Source organism: Siniperca chuatsi, linkage group LG8, assembly GCF_020085105.1.
Source record: "Siniperca chuatsi isolate FFG_IHB_CAS linkage group LG8, ASM2008510v1, whole genome shotgun sequence".
In the NCBI taxonomy this organism is placed as follows: domain Eukaryota; kingdom Metazoa; phylum Chordata; class Actinopteri; order Centrarchiformes; family Sinipercidae; genus Siniperca; species Siniperca chuatsi.
The window spans coordinates 14758418-14780053 of NC_058049.1; the positions used below are offsets into that span (position 1 = coordinate 14758418).

Consider the following 21636-nt stretch of genomic DNA (forward strand, 5'->3'; position numbering starts at 1 on the left):
GGAAGACATCAAGAGAGATGAGGCATTGCACTGAAATCAAGCAGATATTATTACAGCATCTGTGCCAGGCAACTTCACTCTGACCAATCTCTGATCTTCTGAGTGAGGGTCAGGAAAATAAAGGGTATGCCTATATGTATTTTTGGTGCATCTGAATATGGGGCTGTTGAGTCTTTTATATTTAGTTATAACCAAAACAAAAATGTCCATTGCCTGAGGAGTAAACATGCTCAGTCACAATTTATCTGCAATTACAGATTTTAATGTACTTTTACTGAGTATGTAAGTCACTCCATTATCTGTCTAGAGAGCAGAGCAAGAGTGGAGCCCAAAATCATATTTCTATTTCAAGGAAACTAAATTGTCCTATCTCGCTTTTTTTGGCTATTGTCTTGTGCTTCCCTTGACAGCCTAAAGCTGCTTATCAATGGTACAGCGAATGTGAACATACTAGGCTTACAAGCGTCTGGCTGGTTCTTTAACCCCAGTGCCCAGAGACTAATCAGCAAGCCTATTCTCCTTTCAACAGTCCAACGTGACTCACCATGACACTAACTTATGAAGAGATCCATAAACATCCACTGTAGCAGGTGTTAGAGTTTTGGTAGCCATTTGAATGTGAACATAAAGGTGAAATCAAATAAATCTATTTATCTATTTGGCGCTATTGTTTCCATTTCCATTGTTACTGCAGCAAATTCCTTAAAAGGAAGTTATCTTAAAAAGACTGAAACTTTTACACCTTGTTGGCAAATTTTTAAGTTTATCTTCAACAAAGCTGCAGTGCCACAAACTGGTAAGCAAACAACCCAGATGTTACAGATGATGATGATGGGATGGGGCTTAGGAGGGAATTAGAGTCATGCATGAACATCTCATTGCACACGAAAGAGCAAATATTAATGCACACACTGATCATACACACACAAATGCACGACATGTGCACAGTGTTTAAAAATAACTCCTAGTGTAATAAATCGTCTAACGATAAGTGTACCTTTGTAAGAGGCCCAAACTGTTAAGAAGTACATCCAGGGTGCAGACAGAGGCAGACTTTTTTCTTCACATTTGTCATTCAAAGATTCAGAAGCCATGATATTCAGTAGAACATTTGGTGACTCCATAAAACAAATGACAGTGATTCAGTGCTTTGACAGCTCTCCTGTGGGCTTCATAACTTAGAATTAAATATTAAAAAGTTCCATCTCTGTTGTTTACCATGATGTGAGCAAAACAAATGAGCATACATGGCCTCCAATCAAATTCAGGTTTAAATGTTGCCTTTAACGTTAATAGATTCTAAAGCAAAATAGCATATGTGCCAATTTATAGAAAATACCTCCTCAAGGCCAAGGCTCATTAGTCCCTTTAGAAATAACCAATAATAAACCAATATAAACTCACCTCTAGATTATCCTAAACACACCCTGCACGAATCCTAATGATTATGCAGTCAAAATTGTCTCATCTCAATTTCTCATAGTATTCATGTATCCAAACTCACTAAAGGAAGTGCCTTAAAATAAAAAACTTAATTAGGCGCGGACCTCAAGAACGACTTTTCCCCAAACCTACCTTTGAAAAGTATGGCCGCACAAATATAAAATCCAACCGAACATGGTCCCCAAAACTTGTGGCACCGCATCCTGGCACCGCTCAGTGGACTCCGCCGGCCCCCGGCAGCGGGCTCTTTGTGTCGGCTAGACAGGGAATCTGCTCCGGCTTGGCGGCGGTGTGAACATAAGGCTGGAAATAGACGAACAGGAGGCAGACAGAGTGTGTGAGATAAAAAAGACTGACAGACCAGAATGAGTGTGGAGTTCAGATTGGCGCGTTGACGCTGCTTCAGAAACACGTTCACTCACGCGGAGCAGCGCTGCATGTTGACGCGCGTGCGAGCTGGAAATATGGCTGCGTATAACTTCAGGTAACCTGAGCGATGACAATAACTACAATAAAGTTGATAGAGACGGTCATGTCGGTTGTATGCTACAGTGTTGTTGCAGAATACTTAGTTGGAAATTTATTAATACCTTATCAGGCTTGTTTTTAATTTCCTGTTGCACGCTATATAGCCTAGCTTACTTTTGGTATGATGTTTAAATCCTGAAATTATTAATGTATATTATTATTACGTTGTAACAAGTGACGTTAGTGTCTAATTAAACTCTACTCACTTTATAAAGACAGTTGTTTTGTGTCTCGTGCACTCACCTGTGTCCAGGCTGTGCTCAATTACAGGAGCTTGCAGCTCGGGGCCGGGTGACGTAGACAGAGTGCGTCTTTGTAACTGTATGTGCAGTGTGTGTGTGTGTGTGTGTGAGAGAGAGAGTGCTGACCTACTCACATTTGGATGCAGAGGAACCCCCAGTCAGTGATGTCAAAACAAAGCGTTTTGATTTGAACAAGTGATGAAAAACTAAGGAGGTCCCTAAAGGTCACAGCAAGATTTTTTTTTTAGGATTTGTGTTGGTCTGCATTCCTGATGTATCTCTGCAAGTGGTGCAATGGTGTCTGCTCTTTCTGTGACAGAACCACAGACTCCGTTTGCAGCATTTCAGTCACCTTCTCATTTGTTGCTTTTTTTTTTTTTTGACCTAAATACAGCACATTAGCTTTATGAGGTAGATTCAACTGCACATCTGTAATTCCACCTCTGGAGACGTCTCCTTTTCCTCAGTGAAACCCCTCTGGGGTCCAGTACAGAGTACAGTAACTGTTCACGAATAAAACCGACAGCATCCTGCAGATTAATGTTACCGTACTGCTTTCTTCTGAAGAGAGTCTTGATCTAAGAATTCGTATAATTTTACTTTCACTAATTACATAACCATGCATGCATATCAGCATACTTAATGCCCAATTCAAAGTAAAGTTCAATGAGCTGATATACTGGGTTGTTGCGCTGGGAGCAGCTGAGCAGAAAAAGACATATGGCTCTGAAGGAATGTAAGAAGAAAAATATTGCGAGGTAAAGCAAAACTTATTGCGAGGTAACGCAAAACATATTGCAAGGGAATGCAGAAGTAGTCCTCAAAAAATGTCTTGCCGTGACCTTTAGGGGGCACCGTAAAAAACAGCTAACGTGAGATCCCAAATGAGGGTGTGGCCAGACAAGCCACACCTGAACAACAAATGAAATAAAGCAGTGCAGTGCAGAAGTTTTCTGCTTTATGTGATTCAAAGTTGATTTACACTTTATACTTAGTGTTTTAAAATCAATCAATATTTTTATAATAACAATGGCTCAAATTACTGTGATGTGAAAGGAGGTGCGTGTGATAAACCCACAGAGAACTGCAGTCCCCTCAACTCTAGGGAGCTTTTTATTGTCTTTCAGCTCATTTGGTTTTACAGCCAGAACTATTTTGGTTCAGTCTCACTGCTCTCATCAACATTGTTTCCAGCTGCAATAGGCAGCTGTTTTTAGCTCAAAAGCTCTAAAAACCCACTGTACCCGACCTCCCCAGGACCAAACAGCAGACCAACAAAGTTAGTGACTAGCTGGTGAAAATAGAAGGCACGACTCATCTCACTGTTTCTCAGTGCTGAAACTCTGGCTCTTAAAGTGGGAGCAGATCACTACTCAACCCTCCTTCTCCCACAGCTGTAGACTATCATTATTGTATACGATGTGTGTCATTGCAATTTCCCACTTCTGGGTGTTACAAAGAGGTTCATCAACTGCATTTTTGTTGTGTTTGTCACCTTTTTGTGCCAGCCTGGCTCATAATCAAATGACCTATTTATTCCAGTCCATAAATAATTCCAGTCGGAAATAGGCTCCGACAGGGGATGAGGAGGAACACTGCATATTTCTGCAAATGTTCTCACCGCCTGGCTCCCTTTCTCTCTCTCTCTTCCTCTCAATGAAACAGAGGCGTATCATCTAAGAAGCAGTCCTGTGCCAGTGGTATTAGACCAGTTCTTGCTATTTTTCATACCCTGTCTACGTCTCTAAGTCTGGAGCTCCATCAGAGGAGATTTATGCTGTTAGATGTGATTTGGTACAGAATCCCATATCTGTCTGTGCTGTAGCTGGGCCGACAGCCACAGTGGGCACAGTCTGATCACAACCTTCATCCTTGTACTTGCTCTTGCTGGGCAAACTTCTAGTCAGTGATGAGGCAGTGACATTAAACTAATCCTCATTGTACCAAGGAAACCACACTGAGCCAAGTGTGAACTAAAAGCTAAAAGTTAAAAGTCTACCAATAACTTTACTGACATTTCATGAAGAGCTGTCCTTAGTGCTGAAATCGCCAGCAGAACTGTTCCGTGTCACCAGCAGCAATACGTGGATGTTAAAAGGTATCAATGTTATCAAACAAGAAAAATAACATGAAGAAATAAAATAAAAAAATTCCACTTTAGAACTTAAAATATCATACCTACCACAGGACATGTAAAAAATACTGCTTCCAGAAGTTTTAAACTGACGTAGAAATCAAACATCAGTACATGACAAAAGTCAGCTTATTGTTTGTTAACAACAAAGTCAGGCTTGTTATAAACTTTGATCTTGCAGCTCACGGTTAGAAGCGTCAGATTTGTTTTGCCATGTATGACAAAATGATATGAATAACAAGACAAGACAATGTCAAATCAATTTCAAAACTGAAAAAAAGGCTTTGAACCACAAAAGTCTGACAGCATGAAACGTAAAGAGCTGCTGAGTGTCTGAAGATGGATCACATTTATAAGTTTGTTGCATTACATTATAACTCCTATAGGATGTACATCTGGATATGCATACAATATGCAAACTTTTTGTGTGTGTGTTTCCGCAGTGAGTCTGTGAATCTGTTTCACCATAAATAAATATTTTCTCCACATGTGTTGCCTCCTCCTGTGCTCTCAATATTATTTTGCCCCTTGGGATGAGGGGTTGCAAACACTAACACGCTGTCACACACCAGAGAAAAGAAGGCACAAACACACAACAAAACCCCCCACAAAAAAGTGCAAAATTGATGCTTCGCAAAAGCACCACAGAGCTTTGGCACTCAGGTGGCAGCCAAACTATACTTGTTTAAACTTTAAAGATAAGAGAAAAAGTTCTTGTTTCAAAGTCCTGTCCCTATGCATCTGAATCCACTCTGCTGTTGAGCTTTGCAGATTTTGAACCTTTCAATACTGAGCCGGAGTCTACAATCCGTCCACCCTTCTCCAAATTAGGACAGAGAGGGAATCTGCATCGTAATTTGCCATATTTAAATGCACCAATCCACTGACAGGAGGTGAACAATAGCAGAGAGGGAAGACTGAGCGCAGAAAAGAGTGCGAACACCAGAGGTAGCTGTTAATTCTCTATCTTTTATAAATGAGTGTTCTGCTAATGGACTTATATGTTGTGGAGTTACCATTGCTTCTTTCCTTCTCGCTGTCTTTTTTTTTCTCCACGTCTCTCTTGTCTTCTACTACTTAAAATAAACCTAGCGAGCACGTAATTGCTAACAACAGAGACAGTGCTACATTATTTTGCTTGTATGTGGATGTATGTGAACACCACCACACAAACAAGCTAAAACAGACAAAGTCAGCAATGACAATGGCAAATGTCTTCTCATCTCAATTGACACTCCTTCAAAAATGACACAAGTCTGTATGAAATTTTCAATCCTGTATTTTGTTTAAAATCTTCCTCACCCCCGTTTCTCTGTTTCTAAATTAAATATCTGAAATAATCACCTGCCCCAGCAGGGTGCATGTGTGTGTATGTGTGTGTGTGTGATAGAATGGGGTCAGATGAGTTTTAGTTTTGTCTGAGTCGCTACCTTTGATGTGTGGAAGATGCAAAGCTTTTGCTGTGACAGAGAGCACAAGGGTCCCAGAGCTACCCAAAGTGTGTGTGTGTATGTGTGCATTCCTGTGTTTGTGTGTGAGTGTAAGACTGAGCATTCCTTCTTGTCATTTGAGATCTTTTCAGAAATATGTGCACATGTTTTTAGCCAATTATGTTTGCAAAAATTATAAAAGCATCTATTAGTGTGAGTCTTTTTCTGCACTCTAATATAATGTTTTTAAGTATGGGTGTATCTGCCCACATGATGAAGTGCATCTTGGTCCTCCTGAAACAGCTCCTCCTCTGTTGTCCTGATGCCAGCCAGCCATTTGTCTCTGTTACACAGCACAGGTGGCGACTCAGTTTATTATGGGATGTCAAAGAAAGGTCAGACCTCTCACACACACTCAGGAGTTTACTGTGAAAAGGTCAGAAGTGCACACAAGGGTGAGGGAGAGACACAGAGAGCGACACAGTCTGGAAAACCCAACAAAACAGTTGTGCATTGTGTGGGTGGACAACAACGTGTGATCAAAGAAAGAGGGCTCATACAGTTACATGCAGAGAAATACTGTCGCACATTTATATACACACACTTATAGATGATCAGGTTCATAAATAGAATGAGTTTCAATTATTAATGAATTTTGTTCTGTTGGACTTTTAGTTATTGTCTCTGTGCAACAACTCTTATCCTCACTTCAGCTTTTAGTTGGTCATTTTTGTGTAGCTGCATCAGTGAGCAAGAGTGTAAATATTACATCACACAAAGAAATTCACAGGAAGCCTCCTGCTCATACTTAAAAGGATGTGAGCTTTAATGCAGCACCTTGAAAAGTAGAAACCCAAATTAATACTCTTGGGACCTGCTTTGAAATTTCTGAGGTCTTAGCAAGCCTTTCTTGACTCAAAAAATCAGGCATTAAATTCCCTTCTCTTATGTAATGCTACATTGTGCATATTTTGTTAACATTTAACCCATTTGGTTAATTGCATCAGGTAGACAGTTTTAATTAATATCTTTAGTTTTTGTCACTTTTATTCCGGATTTTATGTTAATGTTAATGTATGTCACACATTAGGTAAATGCCTGGTGTAGAAACAGTGAACTGTCTATAAAACTGTGGTTAGGACCCCACCCAGTGGACCAAATGCGGATGTACACAAACTGATTGTATATTAATAACACACATAAACATATAAGATCAAGAGTATATGTTTATTTAAATGCAACATGTTTCTGTGTCTGAACAGTAAACAAGAGGAAATTAGCAACATTGTGTCAGTGAGTTAGAGCAAACAACAACATAATGATATCTGTCTATTGGGAAAGCTTTTCTGAAAACACTAGATATTGCATTTTCATTCAAAGAGCACATTTTAAAAATATATACACCAAACAAAACAATGTTTTACAGGAACATCAAAAAACATGATTGCAAAAAGCTAAATATGCCTTTATGTACATTTTATGCACAAAAGCTAATTTACTTCAAACATTTATTTACTGATATAAGTTTTTAATGACACACCATATTGCTGTTATGACTTAAACGTCAAAAAATGATGACTGGAATAAAGTGAGAATTGCGTTGGCTCTAATAAAGAGTTCTGCAGTGTATACCGACAGACTATTAGTCCAGACAGGTTCGTCTTTATGTTGACTCTGAGAGCTGGACTTGTTGTGTGTCAGAGCGCTGGCACCCAGATAAGTGGTGAGTGGCCGGCCCAATGCTTGACTCCATTCATTCCTCTCTGCTTCCTGGTTAAAAAGTCTGTGAAAGAAACTCTTGTTCACCTTCACATTCAGGCGAGAGATTCTGAGCTCTGAAGACATTCAGACATTCAGCGGATCAACAGCTTGCTGCTCACACTGCAGGTGAATCTCACATTTCTGCTTCTCTGTCGCTTAGTTATTGAGCGTGTTATTATTATTTAGCGTAGTATTATTATTAAGATTTATACAAGTGGCAAAAGGAAGCAGTTGCTAACTATTTTTAAATGAATTTCATGCATATGTGTGTGTATTTCTGTGTGTTGTCTGTTTATTATTCATAACTTTTCTTATTAGAACTTAAAACTTACATTATTTGCTTAACTTTTCATAGACATGAGGTTTGTGATCCTGTTTGCTCTTTTGAGTGGTAAGTCAGACAATTTCATGAATGAATGCATGTTTTTCAATCTAATTGTGTTTGATTAATATGTGTTTGTGTTTTTGCTTTAGGGCCATGATAATCCACTTGAATATTCAGACTGATCAATGTAATCTGGTTACTTTTGGATGTACCCTGCATTTACATTATCTACAAACATTATGAACCATTCAAGATGTGCAAAACGTTTTCTAAAAACACTTTTTCTTCAGTCCAACAAACTGTCTTAACTTTGATCTGATTTCTACACATGATTTCAGACATTTTAAGTTCTGTATTGTTATTTTAAATGTTAAAGAATTACTTGATTACTTGAACTTGTAGTGTGTTTTTCATCTCTTTTTAAAATACAGTTTTTTGTTTTTTAAATTGTGTTCAGGGGTTTTTGCCGCCCCGTTCGTGAAGGAAGAGGAGGCAAAGCGATTCATCAGGCTGAAGAGACAGTCAGGATACTGGGATCCACACCACTCTCAGAACCAGTGGGGTTACACCATTCAGGAACAGGTAACACTGCACTGTGTGCTGTGAATACAGAGAATACGCCAGTTTGAGCATGATTTATAGCCAGTGAATGAAAAAGACTTTTTCAGCCATTAAGGAGGAATTTTTATGACAAAGAGTCTTTCTTCCTCAGGCAAACGAGTACTGGACAGCAATACGAACAGATGCTCAGTACTACATGGACATGAGTAACCTGATGTTTGACCGCTCTGTGGCTACGTGAGTAAGATAATCAGCAGCAAAGCATGTGCCAGTCAGGCATTTTCTACCCAACGTGCCTTACAGTACCACGACTTCATGTTTTATTGTGCAAGTATATCCATCACGTTCATTACTTAATAACTCTGAATTGTTTTAATTAAACAGATCGGCTAAGTCAATTTAATTCTTTTTTAAACAGTTACCTCTTGTTGCCATTTGAAGCTGCTAATGTGCCCAAATTGAGCAGTGCCGCTTTCCCTGACTGCTATAACTTGCTTTTAATATGCTATTGAAATTATATAATTAATCACGTCTCCTTAAAATTTTAATTATTTTTCAGTATTATTCTTCTATCTGGTTATGTTGCAGGGAAAACAACAGGCTGTATATGGAGATGTTGCGCAATGCACGAGCTCACCTGGACAGCCAGACGGGTGGACACAGATAAAAAACAGAAAGAGGGAAAGTGAGGAAAAATCACACTGTCGACAAAAACAATACAGTGCTTCCTAAGTGGTTAATGCTCAAACATTCACCCTAATGTGCTTTACTGGTCGACCAGGAATACATTTTAACATATTCTGAGACTCAACTATGAACTACTTTTATGAAGGAATGTATTAGTTTTGCCTTTAAATACTATATACTGTATCTGTGTTAAGCTGACATCAGAAAAATGGTGCATAAGATAATATACTTGTTAGTATTTTTGTATAGTAAAAAAGAAACAATTCATAAACAGTTTTTGTATGGAAAATGATGTGCACAACCTTGTACTGACAGTGAGGCCTTAGTGTAAAATGAAATGTAAACATTTTTGCCAGTGTAATTCAAAATGGAAAAAAAATAATATTGTTTTGGTATAGTTAAATGCTGCAGTTGTGTAAAATTTGCATTTTAATATATGTTTTTATATATTCATATGAAATGGATATGTATGGATTATTTTAGAACAATGATGCCTTCAATCAAACATTTATTCAATAAAAGGTGCTTTTTATAGGTGCATTGTCTTGTAATAAAATTATTGCATGCAATTAAAAAAAATATGTTGAACACTGGAATAAGGATTCAAATAAAAAACAGAGATATTAATCTCTGAGTCTCTTCTTGTATTCCATATCCATCCTTAAAGGGACAGTTCACCCCAAAATCAAAAATACATATCTTTCCTCTTACCTATAGTGCTAGTTATCCATCTAGATTTTTTTGTTGGGTTTTTTTTTTGGCACTTTGAGCACCACAAGCAAAGTGCTATCTAGTTCCATTATATTCAAGAGAAGGCAAACATTTCTACTGCTGATATCTTCAAAACTCGGCAACTCACACCAAAAGCTCACACCAATATAGATGGTTAAATAGCACCACCGGTAAGAGGAAAAATATGTTTTGGGGGTGAACTCTCCCTTTAACAAATCTTGTATGTTCTGCTTTTGGAAATGGGATTTGATTTAGACGAGGAAAGAAGAATTTATTTCACAAAGTTCTTTTGGAAAAAACAAAGAGTTATGTTTGTGTTTTGTATTGTGTGTTGTTTCTTTAAAGGGTGACGTTTTCTTCATCTCTCTGGTTTACCACTGGGTGGTGCTATCACTTCACCTATTTCATCTGTATATTTTTAGTACTTTCCTTTTTTGTCCCTTTGTTATTTGTGATATTTGTGTGACTGTAGAAGCAGGTAGGAATTTTTGGCACAACTTCACCTACTTCCAAGGTGCATGGAGTAGGGAAAAGGTCTGAAGTCAAAACTAACAACTTTATTATCAGGGATGACCCCTGATGAGGGCCACAAGCGAAAACGTGTTGGTCTGACAATAAAGGTCTTTCATTATACTACAAGTATTGCTGGAGTTTTGACCACTTCTGTATGACTGGACTGTTTAATTTTTTAATTGAACATTGTGTATGATATTATGGACAAATAAAGCATCATGTATTTAATACAACTTTATTAGTGTGATAAAGTACATTTGAACAATACAAATACTGTGCGTTTGAGGATTGTGTAATTTCAAGAAGAAATGTTCATTAAGTCTTCATTTATTCATTACACTTTATATTATGATGCTTGAAATAGTTTCACTAACTGCAATGACAAAAATAGAGCAAATCTTATAATTGAGGAGGGTGAGAAAGGACAAGGACACAGTATTTCACAGTAAGCTGTTCAGATACAACATCATTTGTTGTAATGTCTTTATTCCCCTAACTTATGCTAACGTCTTCAAAGACTTTGCAAATGTGTAAAAGGTTGTTGCATCTCTAATGAATGTGTAAGGTAGTTCAAATGTTGTTGGTACCTTGAGAGATTAAATCATTTCTTTTTCTTACTAAAAAGTAGTTACAGTAAGAGGTATTTTGTGCTTCAGGTATGTGATAACAGGAACAACTCTTTCTCACTCTTATTGCAATAGAACATTTATGTATAAAATGAACTTATTGTTTAAATTTTAGCTTGACTTTGGGAATTTTAGATGGTTGTGTTTTTTAAACTGTACTATCCCAGAGAGGAAATTTGTTTTGCAGCCAGGTGAAAAATGGCACATTTCAAGAAAACAAGTCCACCACATACATCAAATCAAAGGCAATGTCAATTAGAAACATAAAACAATAATGAGGAAGTCAGCTAAGTACATAAATCAAGCCAATCATAACTTTTTTGTTATAGCTTAATTCTATGCAAAATTAAGTTGTTTTTTTGTTTTTACTCATTTTTTCAAGCTTCATTTAATTTGACCTTAAATACATTTCTAAACCAGCATGTATAATCTAGTGTACTGATAGCTGCATGTTACTTAAAGCCATTATGTGTAGAATTTGAAATTTTATGGCTTTGGCAATTAACAGGCTGAAGAGCAACACGGGTTGCATGAATTATCACTCAAGATTATCAAGATTGTCTTATTTATCTATAAACAAAATGTAATCCCATCATACTTTGAAATATGCTATAATGTGCACAAAAACTATACACATACTGACTTAATGACATACAGACTATTTGACATAGTAGTTCTAGAAGAAAGAATCAACTAAAAATCAAAGAGTCAAAGTTCTCCTTTTAACAGTTGCTCTGTGGTAACAAATGTTTTATAGATTCTTGAAGGTGAATCATGAGTTGCCTGTGAAAGGGGTGTGTTATTGCTACTAGTTTGAAGGTGGATCCTCACTTCCAGTTGGAGGAGGGATTTTCAAAAACTTCTGCAGAGCTGGAGTGAAGATGAGGATAGTGCCCAGTACTGAGACGGTGAGGAAAGCCCACAGGAAGATCCTGTCTAACACCTGCGCCACGAACTTCCAGTCTTGTACCACCTGGGAAATAGAAGAAATGGGAGATGGTATGACATCAACATATATAAATATTAAGCCCTTGGAGCTATTCTAATGATTACTTAAATCTTTCTTGACCAATACGATCCAGCTAAACCAACCTCGCGGATGAAGTGTTCCTTGCGGATATGTCTGCTGATGTAGCGCACCGAGTAGATAGCCTTGTCCAACATGGTCGCCCAGGCCTCGTCCTCCTTCCCCTCTGAAGTCGTCTGTCCATGGGCCCCGCTGTTCGCCCTCTGGCCTCCTCTCCGACCTCCAGAGCGAGGCTTCACCTCAGGGCTCTCAGGAGCCAGCTCTGGGTAGTGGTAGCGGTCGGTGTGTCCACGCATGCAGAGCAACCTCGGCAGCTTCTGAAGGAAGAGGTTACGAACCCACGGCGACATGGGGTGGTAGGTGGCCGAGGAGCGGTGGTGCACGTTGATGACAAAGACAGTGACGATGATTGAGAGTGTGACAAAGATCATGATGAACAGCAAGTACTCTCCAATGAGCGGGATCACCTTGGAAGAGGAGGGGATGATTTCTTCTATGACCAGGAGGAACACAGTGAGCGACACTAGGACAGAGGTAGAGAGTGACAGCTTCTCTCCTTCATCTGAGGGAAGGTAAAACACCAGGACAGTCAGAAAGGACAAACCCAAACAAGGAATGATGAGGAAGAGTGTGTAGAATAATGGCAATCTCTTCAGAATGAAGGAATACGTGATGAAGGGGTACGAATACAAGTCGTCCTTCCTGTTCCCTCTGGCACCAGTGGCATTAAGGATCTGCCACTCCCCATTATCAAAGAAGTCCCTCCGATCTACCTGGTTGTCTATCAGAATCAGGTCCACCATGTTGCCATCATACGTCCAGGAGCCAAACTTCATGGTGCAGTTCTGGCGGTCAAAGGGGAAGAAGGTGACGTCCATAGTGCAGGCAGATTTGTAACTTGCAGGTGGCGTCCAGGTGATGGCACCGTTGAACCTGACAATGGCTTTGGTCATCAGGGAGCCCTCAAACCGCCCATCAGCACTGAAGAAACATGGAGCAAAAATCAAAACGAAAGTCTCAGAGTCACATTTACAGAATATCTGTATTTGGTGATTGTGATTATTTTGGGTTTTTTATGCATCTTTTGTGGTTATATTTTATTATAAAGTCCTTTACAGCACTGTTAAGGAAGACAATATATACATTGGTTATTTTTATATTCTTATTGCTATCACTAATATTATCATCTAGAGAGCAGCACTTGATCACAGCTCAGTATTACATAACCTTTATTTTAGTGTGTTAGATTAGAGCGAAGATTAGAGGATTAAAATTAGGTTTTATTAAAGTCTGTACAAAAATTATATATAAAAATATATGAACAACATTCACTTTTTGTTGCTGTACTTTTCATACTGGCAGAGTGTTTAAGTTATTTAAGTTTCACATGAAGGTTAATCGTCTGTCAGTTGGTTCCTGGCACATCAGAGCAGTCTTACTTCTCATAGAGGACGATGTCTGGGAGCCAGATATTTTCAGAGGGAACTCTGATAGAAGTGATTCCTCCGTATTTCTCTGGATTCCATCGCAGCTTGTAATCGATCCACTCCTGGTCAACATAAACACAGGATACAGGATGCAGTATCATCAGACCTATATACAATACTAAACAATTCTGAGTTTTTATTTGCATTTATAGGCATCAAAATGATGAAACACCTTTTAATGAATTAGATGAAAATAACAGCAGTATATTGCCCTATTGCATAATGCAACTCATTTTTATATAGTGTAGATTTTTACAAAAAAATCAGTGCCTTTTAGTCAAATTCTGTTCTGCCAAGTTAATGCTATTTGAAAATGCTTTACAAAAATAATTTATTGTGTTATACAATCAAAAGTATTTAGATGTATCAAACAGAACAGAAACAGGTGTTTGTTAAGAACTAGTGCTAAACTACAATATTAAGATTGATATCTGTATTTCTGTACAAAACACTAGCTAATTCATATTAATATTATCATGTTCCTTCTCAACTAGACTATTGCAGTATGTATAAATATTAGCTTGTGTCTTCTTATTGGCCTGTGGATACAAGCAGTAAGAATGATTGTAACAATATAGCCTCAGTTCATTGTTGCGTCTTGCTCACCTGCCACAGCCAAACGTTAGTTGTCATTAGCTGGTTCTTCTCATCCTAAAACACACAAAGACAACAGATAAAAGAGTAATATTTAGAGGGGGGGGGGTGAGACCCAGAAGCAAGATAACAGTGTGTACATCACAGAAACATTTCATGATCAAAATTCAAATCACTAAAATTCAAAACATACGATTAAAACCTACTATCACTCTTTATTATTACGTTACTGTCAAGTCTTTAATGCATGGACAAAGATAAACAAAAACTTAATCTAATTCATTGGTATGTCCTGATCCTGTTAAAGTTAAAGTAATTTTCAAATGTAAAAGTGGCTGGGAAAGACTGTTAATGAAATTAATAACGCCAACACGTTTTTTTTGTAGGCTCTGTATACATTAAAAAAGATGACAAACATGCAGATGTTGGCAGTTTAAGATAATCTAAACAATATCAGTTATGTTCACATGAATAATTAGGCCTACTAACCAAAAGCAAGAAAATCGACTGCACTTTTAGGGTTGCATGTGATGTAGCTTGTTTAGAGCACAAACCATTTCTGATCTGGGAGCTTCCATCACTGTGTTAGATTTGATTAGTGGACTAGATGAGAAGCTTGGTTGAAAGTAAACTAAATCATCCTTTTCTTTTTCATGAAATCAGACAGAATGTCATTAACCTGTCTCTGCCACTTCCTTAGCAAACAAGAAAAAGAAACATGAAACCAGAGGTGGGTGCAGTGGACCAAGCTGAGGTAATATAAATGCAGCAAGAGGTAAATAGAGGAAGACAGGAATAGAGAGCTGTAGAGTGGTTAACACAGGTTTATTTCCACATAACTGGAGGTGAAGTTTGGAAAAAAAAGGGGAAGACTGAGAGCAAAAGACTTGAGAGAAGTAAATCTGACCGAGATAAACAAAGCTGTTCAGTGTATCCAAACCAGGCCTCAGCTGTCAAACTGAGTTGAATGTTTTGGTGATCACATAGAGCAGAGGCGAACCATAATATAATACAGAACCATGCAGTAGCCCAGAGAGAATCAGGGGACACTCATAGTGCAACCAAGCTGCTGTGTCTCTGGTTAGCTCTCTTTCCTGCCCTCTTTCCCAAAATCATCAGAGCCACGAGGAGCCTTTGTTTAATTCATCACTGTTTGTCTTCGCCCAGCACATGTGTTACGTGGAAGAATGAAGAGTTAAATCTAAACTGGTTGAGATGAATATTTCAAGATGAGAAGAGTGGCCCATCCATTACCATCCTACATTTTCTCCTCTTGAACAGCTAAACCATCTCAACCTATCACAGCCAGCCTTTGAAATTTTAAAGGAACACTCCAGAGAGAAACCGTGTGGTTGTAGATATGACGAGTGTTCCAGATCTATTTCAGGACCACGGAAAGCTCCACACTGTGAAGCTGCCAGTGGCCTGTTTGGTTTCAGCACCGTGGACAGTGACACCACTCTGCTGAAACAAAAGAATAAAGCAAGAACCAACCACATCTAACTTTGGTTCTCAGTTGTTATTATTTTCATGTGTGTTAATTCATTCTGTTCTTCTGAGTAAGCTTTTTTTATTCAGTCATTGCCTCCTCATAAGGTTACTTTAGGCTTACAAGTTGCTTTGGCAGTTAACGGATAAAGCTGGGCTGGCAATATTTTTGATGTTGTCAACTAGTCCCATGAAAAGACCAAAACTAAGAATGTGTTAGTCCATTTATAAATACTTTGCGACTTCACCACTATGACTGTGGCTCTCATTACCAAACCCATTGATTCGTGATGAAGACATAAATCTTCAAAAATGGGTCACAAATATATACTTATATATAGACAATAAATTCATTTTTTTGAATAAAAATATTTTGAATCAAGGGCTAAATGATTCCCTACAACAAATTTGAGCCAAACAGGAGTAAATTGTTCATTTGTTGGGGACTATTTACAGTTTTGGTGCACTAGCACAACAGTGAACAGTAAATGTGGGATTGACTCCCAATAAACTACAGTGCACATGATCATTGTAATGAAGGATATTGTCAACCAGTGAGACGGTGTGGTTCACTAATGTGTTTTTAACAGTTTTTAGACAAGAATGGAGGTCTGTGGGACAGGGACAGACAACAGACAATACTGGTTAGGATCAATTCACTGTTGGTTTTGGTCTTTTCATGTGATTTGTTGACAATAACAAAAATATGGAATTTCTCCAGACGTATCCTTTAAGATCTGAGTCAGGATGAGGTTAAATACAGGATTAAAGGGACAGTTCACCCCAAAATGAAAAATATATGTTTTTCCTCTTACCTGTAGTGCTATTTATCCATCTAGATTGTGTTGGTGTGAGTTGCCAAGTTTTGGAGATATTGGCTGTAGAGATGCATTTTTTGAAGGTAATGGCACTGTATGGCACTCAGCTTGTGATGCTCAAAGCACTAAAAAATAAATTAGAAAAACTCAACAGCAATGTCACTTTCAAGAAATCATGACCCTGTTACTCAAGAAAATCCACAGATTTGTTGTGAGCAGTTTTATGTAGGAACTATCAGAAAGAAAATAGTTCCTACATGAAACTGAAACGACAATGTCTCTACGGCCAATATCTCCAAAACTCTGCAACTCACACCAAAACAATCTAGATGGATAAATAGCACTACAGGTAAGAGGAAAAATAGGAAAAATATGTTTTTTTATTTTCGGGTGAACTGTCCCTTTAAGGTGTTTGCTTAGGATAAAGGTTAACGTGTCGGGTTTAAGCCCTAACTACATTTTTCCTTAAGTAGCTTCAGAAAAAACAATTTCCATACTGTATACGTCACATTCATATTCTACATCTGGTCACTGAAGCTGTAACATGCTTATATTCAGCAACATATATAAAGCATAACATGTGTGACATGAAGCTTGATGTTTTTCAAATGTCTGAATACACATTTCTATGTATTCATAGATCTGTGATCTTGTGATCTTTAGTAAGTCTAGAAACCTACTTTTTTATGGAGTTTGAGGGTTTTGTGGAAAACTCAATGTGTGCTTGTACTGGTGGACCCACTAGTGGTATGGGAGACACTGTTAGGATTTGGTTTAGATAAGGGTAAAGGCTCAGTTGTTCGGTACTATTAGAGTAAGGGGTTGGGAATAAATGAAGACAATACATTTCCTCATGAAGACATAAGTACATGGATATGTGTTTGTGATTGTAGGTGTGTTCTCACCACATCAACCAGCTGGGAGATCTTGAGTCCAAAGCGTACTTTAATAGTTTCGTTGGCGTGCTGGATGGGCCTGACCCAGCGCTGGTAGCCCTGGAAAAGGTTCTTCAGCAGGGCGTCCTCCATCTCCGCCAAGGACACAAACTCACTTGGAGCTAGAGCAAAGAGGAGGAATCTGGATAAACAGTCTGTTCGTTACAATGCTTTTGTTAAGTGCTGAATAAAATAGAATAGAGTAGAGTAAAGCTGTAATGTTCCCAAGGGGCAATTTCACTTATAGACAGCTGTCAATTAATAAAAAAGTGCAAAAATCTCTACTTCCGACAGTTCAGTGGACAGGGGTGGAAAATAGACACTGGGTGGACATTTGCATTAACAAATTTAGCAAATTTAACTCATTAGGAAACCCTCACTTGTGTTCCATTATGTGACTCAACAGAATATGTATCACACAAAGAGCACAAAAGGAGCAAACAAAAGTGTATATAACAAGTTGTGTCCCTCCCAATCCAGCTGATCTTCATCAGCAAGAAGCCATATACGCTTCCCCTGGAAAATCACAGCAGTCATAACTTATGTGTTATGTATATAGAGGCAGGTATTGTAGATACATGGGACTACAGGAGAGGACGAGGAGTGAGTGATACCACCCTGCACTGAGGGGAGGGGACACAGATAATATAACTGTGTCCAGAAGCCAGGCAGTCGGCACATCAGTCAGCCTGAGGTGATATGACGTCTCTGGAGGAACAGAGACAGTAATATTGACAAGAGACAGCTGTAATGTCAGACACAGGGGACGTCAAGTGCAAGAGCTAATGTGTGTGGTGAGGGAGAGTGTGAACCTTTAACCTGCAGCTGGTGTCACCTCTGGCATCACATCTGTCTGGACTCATGGGTGAATAAGTGTATAGTAAAGTACAAGTAAACATGAAAACCACCTACTGTAATCGCTTACTAGGCATTTTAATCCCACTGGATCACCTCTGTCTGTGCTTTCAAGGACTCTCAGTGAGAGATGCTGAGAGCTGAACGATGACATCCGACACCTGTGTTCCTGTTTGTGTTCCTGACCTCTGGACTTCAGCACAAACAGAGCTGGGCCCTAACACATTATTGTTGAACTGGTGTGCTGCTCTAATCTAATCTGGTTGATGCAGGAATGCAGTGCATCTGATTACTTTTGTTCTTCATTTTGATGGTATTCCCCCTAAATGTTCGACTAAAGTTGAGCAGCACACTGAACCCTTTAAATCGTCATCCTCAATTTCGTTAGTTTCCACCACAGAGAAGAAATGTTTTCTTTCTGTAAAAATAACCTACTCATTTTGATTTTATGGATCAAAACAAGACTAACAGGCATGAAAGGCGATATGGGGATATTAATAAACAAAAAGTGAAAGAGTAGGTTTTTCTTTTTGGGGGACAAGGTCATGAGTGGTGGTCATGGTTATCCGGAGCTGATTTAAATCTTTATCAGACATGAATGTTGCACCACATGGTCTGTCTGTGATGCTCTCGTCGCCTTGTTCTCCAAACAGAAACAATACTGTAGTGGATATGTATGCTCAAAAATATTTAGGGAAAAAAACACATCAGAGTTTTCTTACCGGGGATGTCAGCGAGGGACAGCCGGCTGGACGCCGACAAGAGGAGGAGGAGGCGGACCGCCAACTTCATGATGTTGTCCTCCTGGTCCGACTGAGCGCTCCTACAGCCTCGTGTTACTATGGGCTGTTCAGCTGAAGAAGACTAGAGTACACACAGCGAGACGGCAAAGCACCGAGGTTTCCCATCAGTAGTACTCAGTGCCATGCGGAAAACAAGCCTTGTGCTGCAGTTTCACAAAGAGCAGGGAGCCGGTGTGAGGGCGCATGTGGCTGTGACTGCGGTCGAGGCGTCACGGGGAGCGGCGGTCAGCGGAGCGGCTCTTTGGAAGAGGAAGAGGAGGAGGAGGAGGAGTGAGGGGGTGGGGCTGAGGTGTGGAGTTTAAAAGCAAGTTTTATTTTTATCTCTGTAGTGTTGATTGTCTGCTCAGGAATGAGTTTTATAACAGAGTATAATGTGTATAAAACACTGTCATAAAAGGATACTTTAAGTTGTGAAATTGTAATTTAAAATGTCTACATATAATGACTTGAACATTTGTAACATTTAAATTGTTTCCTTTTTAGGAATATAGAATTGGGACGGGATGTAATTAAAGTGGCGTGTGGGAAAGGCTGGATGGTAGGCGACATATAGGCTACAACACCTTATTCCCTGCCGAGAGCTGCATGATCATAGAGTTATAGGACACAGTCTGACTGGCAGACGTATTGAGCTGTGTATCTCAGTCAAAGCGATGGATGAGCATGTCACTGTCGCTGCTCGTCCACTTGAGAGCGCTAATAGGAACACCAACCCAGGACAATGTTGTTATTATTATGTTGAGATTATATGACAGGAAAGGCCATTTCTGTTATTTAAAGATCCCCTCCAAACATGTTTTAAAGCATAAACAAATACTCTCCTTTAAGTAATAAATTTGTGTTTTGACAAAAAAGCTACTAATCTACTCCTTCTCCCACAATGCAAAATCCAGAATTTATAAATATGCAACACAAGATGTCTCTTCACTGAAAAGTCCATTCTCAGTGTCAGTGTTTCCACATCACACTTGTGTATGTCTTATATTGGACCACAAGTGGTTTCCAAACTGTGATGTCACAAAATCATGTTTGCACGAATACGTGTTAAACATAATCTGAGAACAGAGAGAAACTTTTCTTCTTCAGCAGATGAATTTGGAAACAGCCTTTTAGTGTCATTCTGAGTCTTGAGTGGAGTGGGACTTTAAACAGGAAGGGGATAGCCAATCAGATAATGATGCAAAGCTACACTTTAATTAGAGATTACAGAACAGGCATGTAATGGAAAATGACTGTAATAATTCAACTTCAACTCTGTATTCAAGTGTGTTATCATATCAGGTTTATGGTATTAATTTACCATGTTATCAATCACGATAGTCATTCAATGGGCCTAGAAGTACTTCTTTGGCTAGAATCATATTTGCTGTTACTGATGGTGGTATGATGCTCTACCTGACAACAGTGTCATGACCGACTCGGAGGGCCATGGCAAATAAAGGGAGAGACACAAAAACATAAATAAAATTGCAACAGAGATGAGATGTGGATGGCTGTAAAGTCAGTGGTGTGTGTGAGAGTGGATGTGTGAGAAGTATGGTGTGCAGGTGGAAAAGTGGCATAGTGTTATAGGGGTCCCACTTGGGCTGACTGGGAGCACCTGGGCCCAATACTCCCAGTCAGTCCAAGTGGGACCCCACCTACCAATTACATGAACCTACAAGAGAGGAGCAAACAAGGCCCAACCGAACAGGCCAGAGGGCCATTGCAACAACCACATACAACAGTCCATAAACCCTGTGCAGAAAATGTATTTTCTATGAACATTTTACTTACACATGCAGTTGTGCATTACTTCCCATTTTACAGTGTCAAAATGCTTTTTCTGAGGCATTTTCTCCATGACACAAATCATAGAAAAGTCTGAATATTTCATTAAACAGATAGCGAGTACTGGAATAAAATAAAAGTAATCAGTTGCTTCAGCACAAAAACATCATCATGTCAGAACGGGCCCTTTTTTGTATCAGTAAAACCACAAATGCTGCTCTTCTTTCAAAGTTTGTGAGTTCAGAACTCAAACATTTTAGGGTCGGCAGTGGCTTGAAGGTAGTGCGGGTCGTCCACTAATCAGAAGGTCGGCTGTTTGATCCCAGTTTCCCCCAGGTCGAAGTGTCCTTGGGCAAGATACTGAACCAGATACTGAACCCCAAATTGCTCCCTTCAGTGTGTGTGTCTGAATTAGTTTATTTGTTCAGTGTGTGACTGCAATATGTAGTGTGTGTTTGAAAGGCCCTATACAAATACAGTCCATTTACCATTGTACACAGAGATGACACACACACACGTGTTGGTGTGCGGCCTGTCGTGTGACTCGTGTCTTAGCAGTGAATCAGCTGCCTTGAGAGACAGTTTCTTAGTCTGAATGGACTCATGGACACTCAAACAGCACATGTCATGTGTCACAGCCAGATGTTTCCAGTGTCAGACACTAAAAAAAAAGACATTGTCTAACCCAGGACGTGTTTTTTTGTAGAGACAGAGCGAATGTGAGAGTGGCCAGCAGGTTGCACAGACTCATGGAAACATGAACAAATGCCAGAGTGTATCTATTTGTGAGGTGTTCTTGTCAGTGCAGCAGGTTAAGTGACCAAATGCTGGTGCAGAGAGAGACAAAGAGGAAAGATAGAAATTATTGTAAATCATC

At 39.1% G+C, this 21636-nt stretch overlaps 3 protein-coding genes across 4 annotated transcripts in view; 1 reads left to right on the forward strand and 2 right to left on the reverse strand.

Annotated features, from left to right (window-relative positions):
- LOC122880286 (neuronal acetylcholine receptor subunit alpha-7-like) overlaps positions 1-2300 on the reverse strand; it is a 35039-nt gene extending 32739 nt beyond the window's left edge. Inside the window, exons 1-2 of one of the 2 annotated variants that reach the window (XM_044205260.1) lie at positions 2215-2300; positions 1576-1746 (exon numbers count right to left, since the gene is read on the reverse strand). In XM_044205260.1, coding sequence (XP_044061195.1) covers positions 1576-1645 — 70 coding nt within the window. In that variant the 5' untranslated portion in view covers positions 1646-1746; positions 2215-2300. Of the gene's footprint in view, positions 1-1575; positions 1747-1865; positions 1966-2214 lie in introns of those variants that run through there. The other variant, XM_044205261.1, reaches the window with a different exon arrangement.
- Positions 2301-7493: 5193 nt separating this feature from the next.
- LOC122880288 (uncharacterized protein C3orf85-like) lies at positions 7494-9649 on the forward strand. The gene is made up of 5 exons (XM_044205263.1): positions 7494-7664; positions 7894-7929; positions 8321-8445; positions 8576-8661; positions 9013-9649. Exons 2-5 carry the CDS (start codon positions 7896-7898, stop codon positions 9089-9091), a joined length of 324 nt encoding a protein of 107 aa, XP_044061198.1. The 5' UTR covers positions 7494-7664; positions 7894-7895; the 3' UTR covers positions 9092-9649.
- Positions 9650-10575: 926 nt separating this feature from the next.
- On the reverse strand, positions 10576-19225 carry LOC122880287 (neuronal acetylcholine receptor subunit non-alpha-2-like). The gene is made up of 6 exons (XM_044205262.1): positions 18909-19225; positions 17302-17453; positions 14103-14147; positions 13449-13558; positions 12075-12990; positions 10576-11955 (listed from the first exon to the last, which is right to left on the reverse strand). The coding sequence occupies exons 1-6, from the start codon at positions 18976-18978 to the stop codon at positions 11791-11793; spliced, it is 1458 nt and encodes a 485-aa protein (XP_044061197.1). The 5' UTR covers positions 18979-19225; the 3' UTR covers positions 10576-11790.
- Between the last annotated feature and the right edge of the window lie 2411 nt (positions 19226-21636).

Bases quoted from the DNA above. Each gene is read 5' to 3' on its own strand.
- LOC122880287 (XM_044205262.1), bottom strand. From the start codon at position 18,978: ATGAAGTTGGCGGTCCGCCTCCTCCTCCTCTTGTCGGCGTCCAGCCGG. The intron at 14,148-17,301 runs GTGAGAACACAC...TGTGTGTTTTAG, and splicing joins TCTCCCAGCTGGTTGATGTG to GATGAGAAGAACCAGCTAAT. The intron at 11,956-12,074 runs GTTGGTTTAGCT...TCTATTTCCCAG, and splicing joins AGGAACACTTCATCCGCGAG to GTGGTACAAGACTGGAAGTT.
- LOC122880288 (XM_044205263.1), top strand. From the start codon at position 7,896: ATGAGGTTTGTGATCCTGTTTGCTCTTTTGAGTG. The intron at 7,930-8,320 runs GTAAGTCAGACA...AATTGTGTTCAG, and splicing joins CCTGTTTGCTCTTTTGAGTG to GGGTTTTTGCCGCCCCGTTC. The intron at 8,662-9,012 runs GTGAGTAAGATA...GTTATGTTGCAG, and splicing joins TTTGACCGCTCTGTGGCTAC to GGAAAACAACAGGCTGTATA.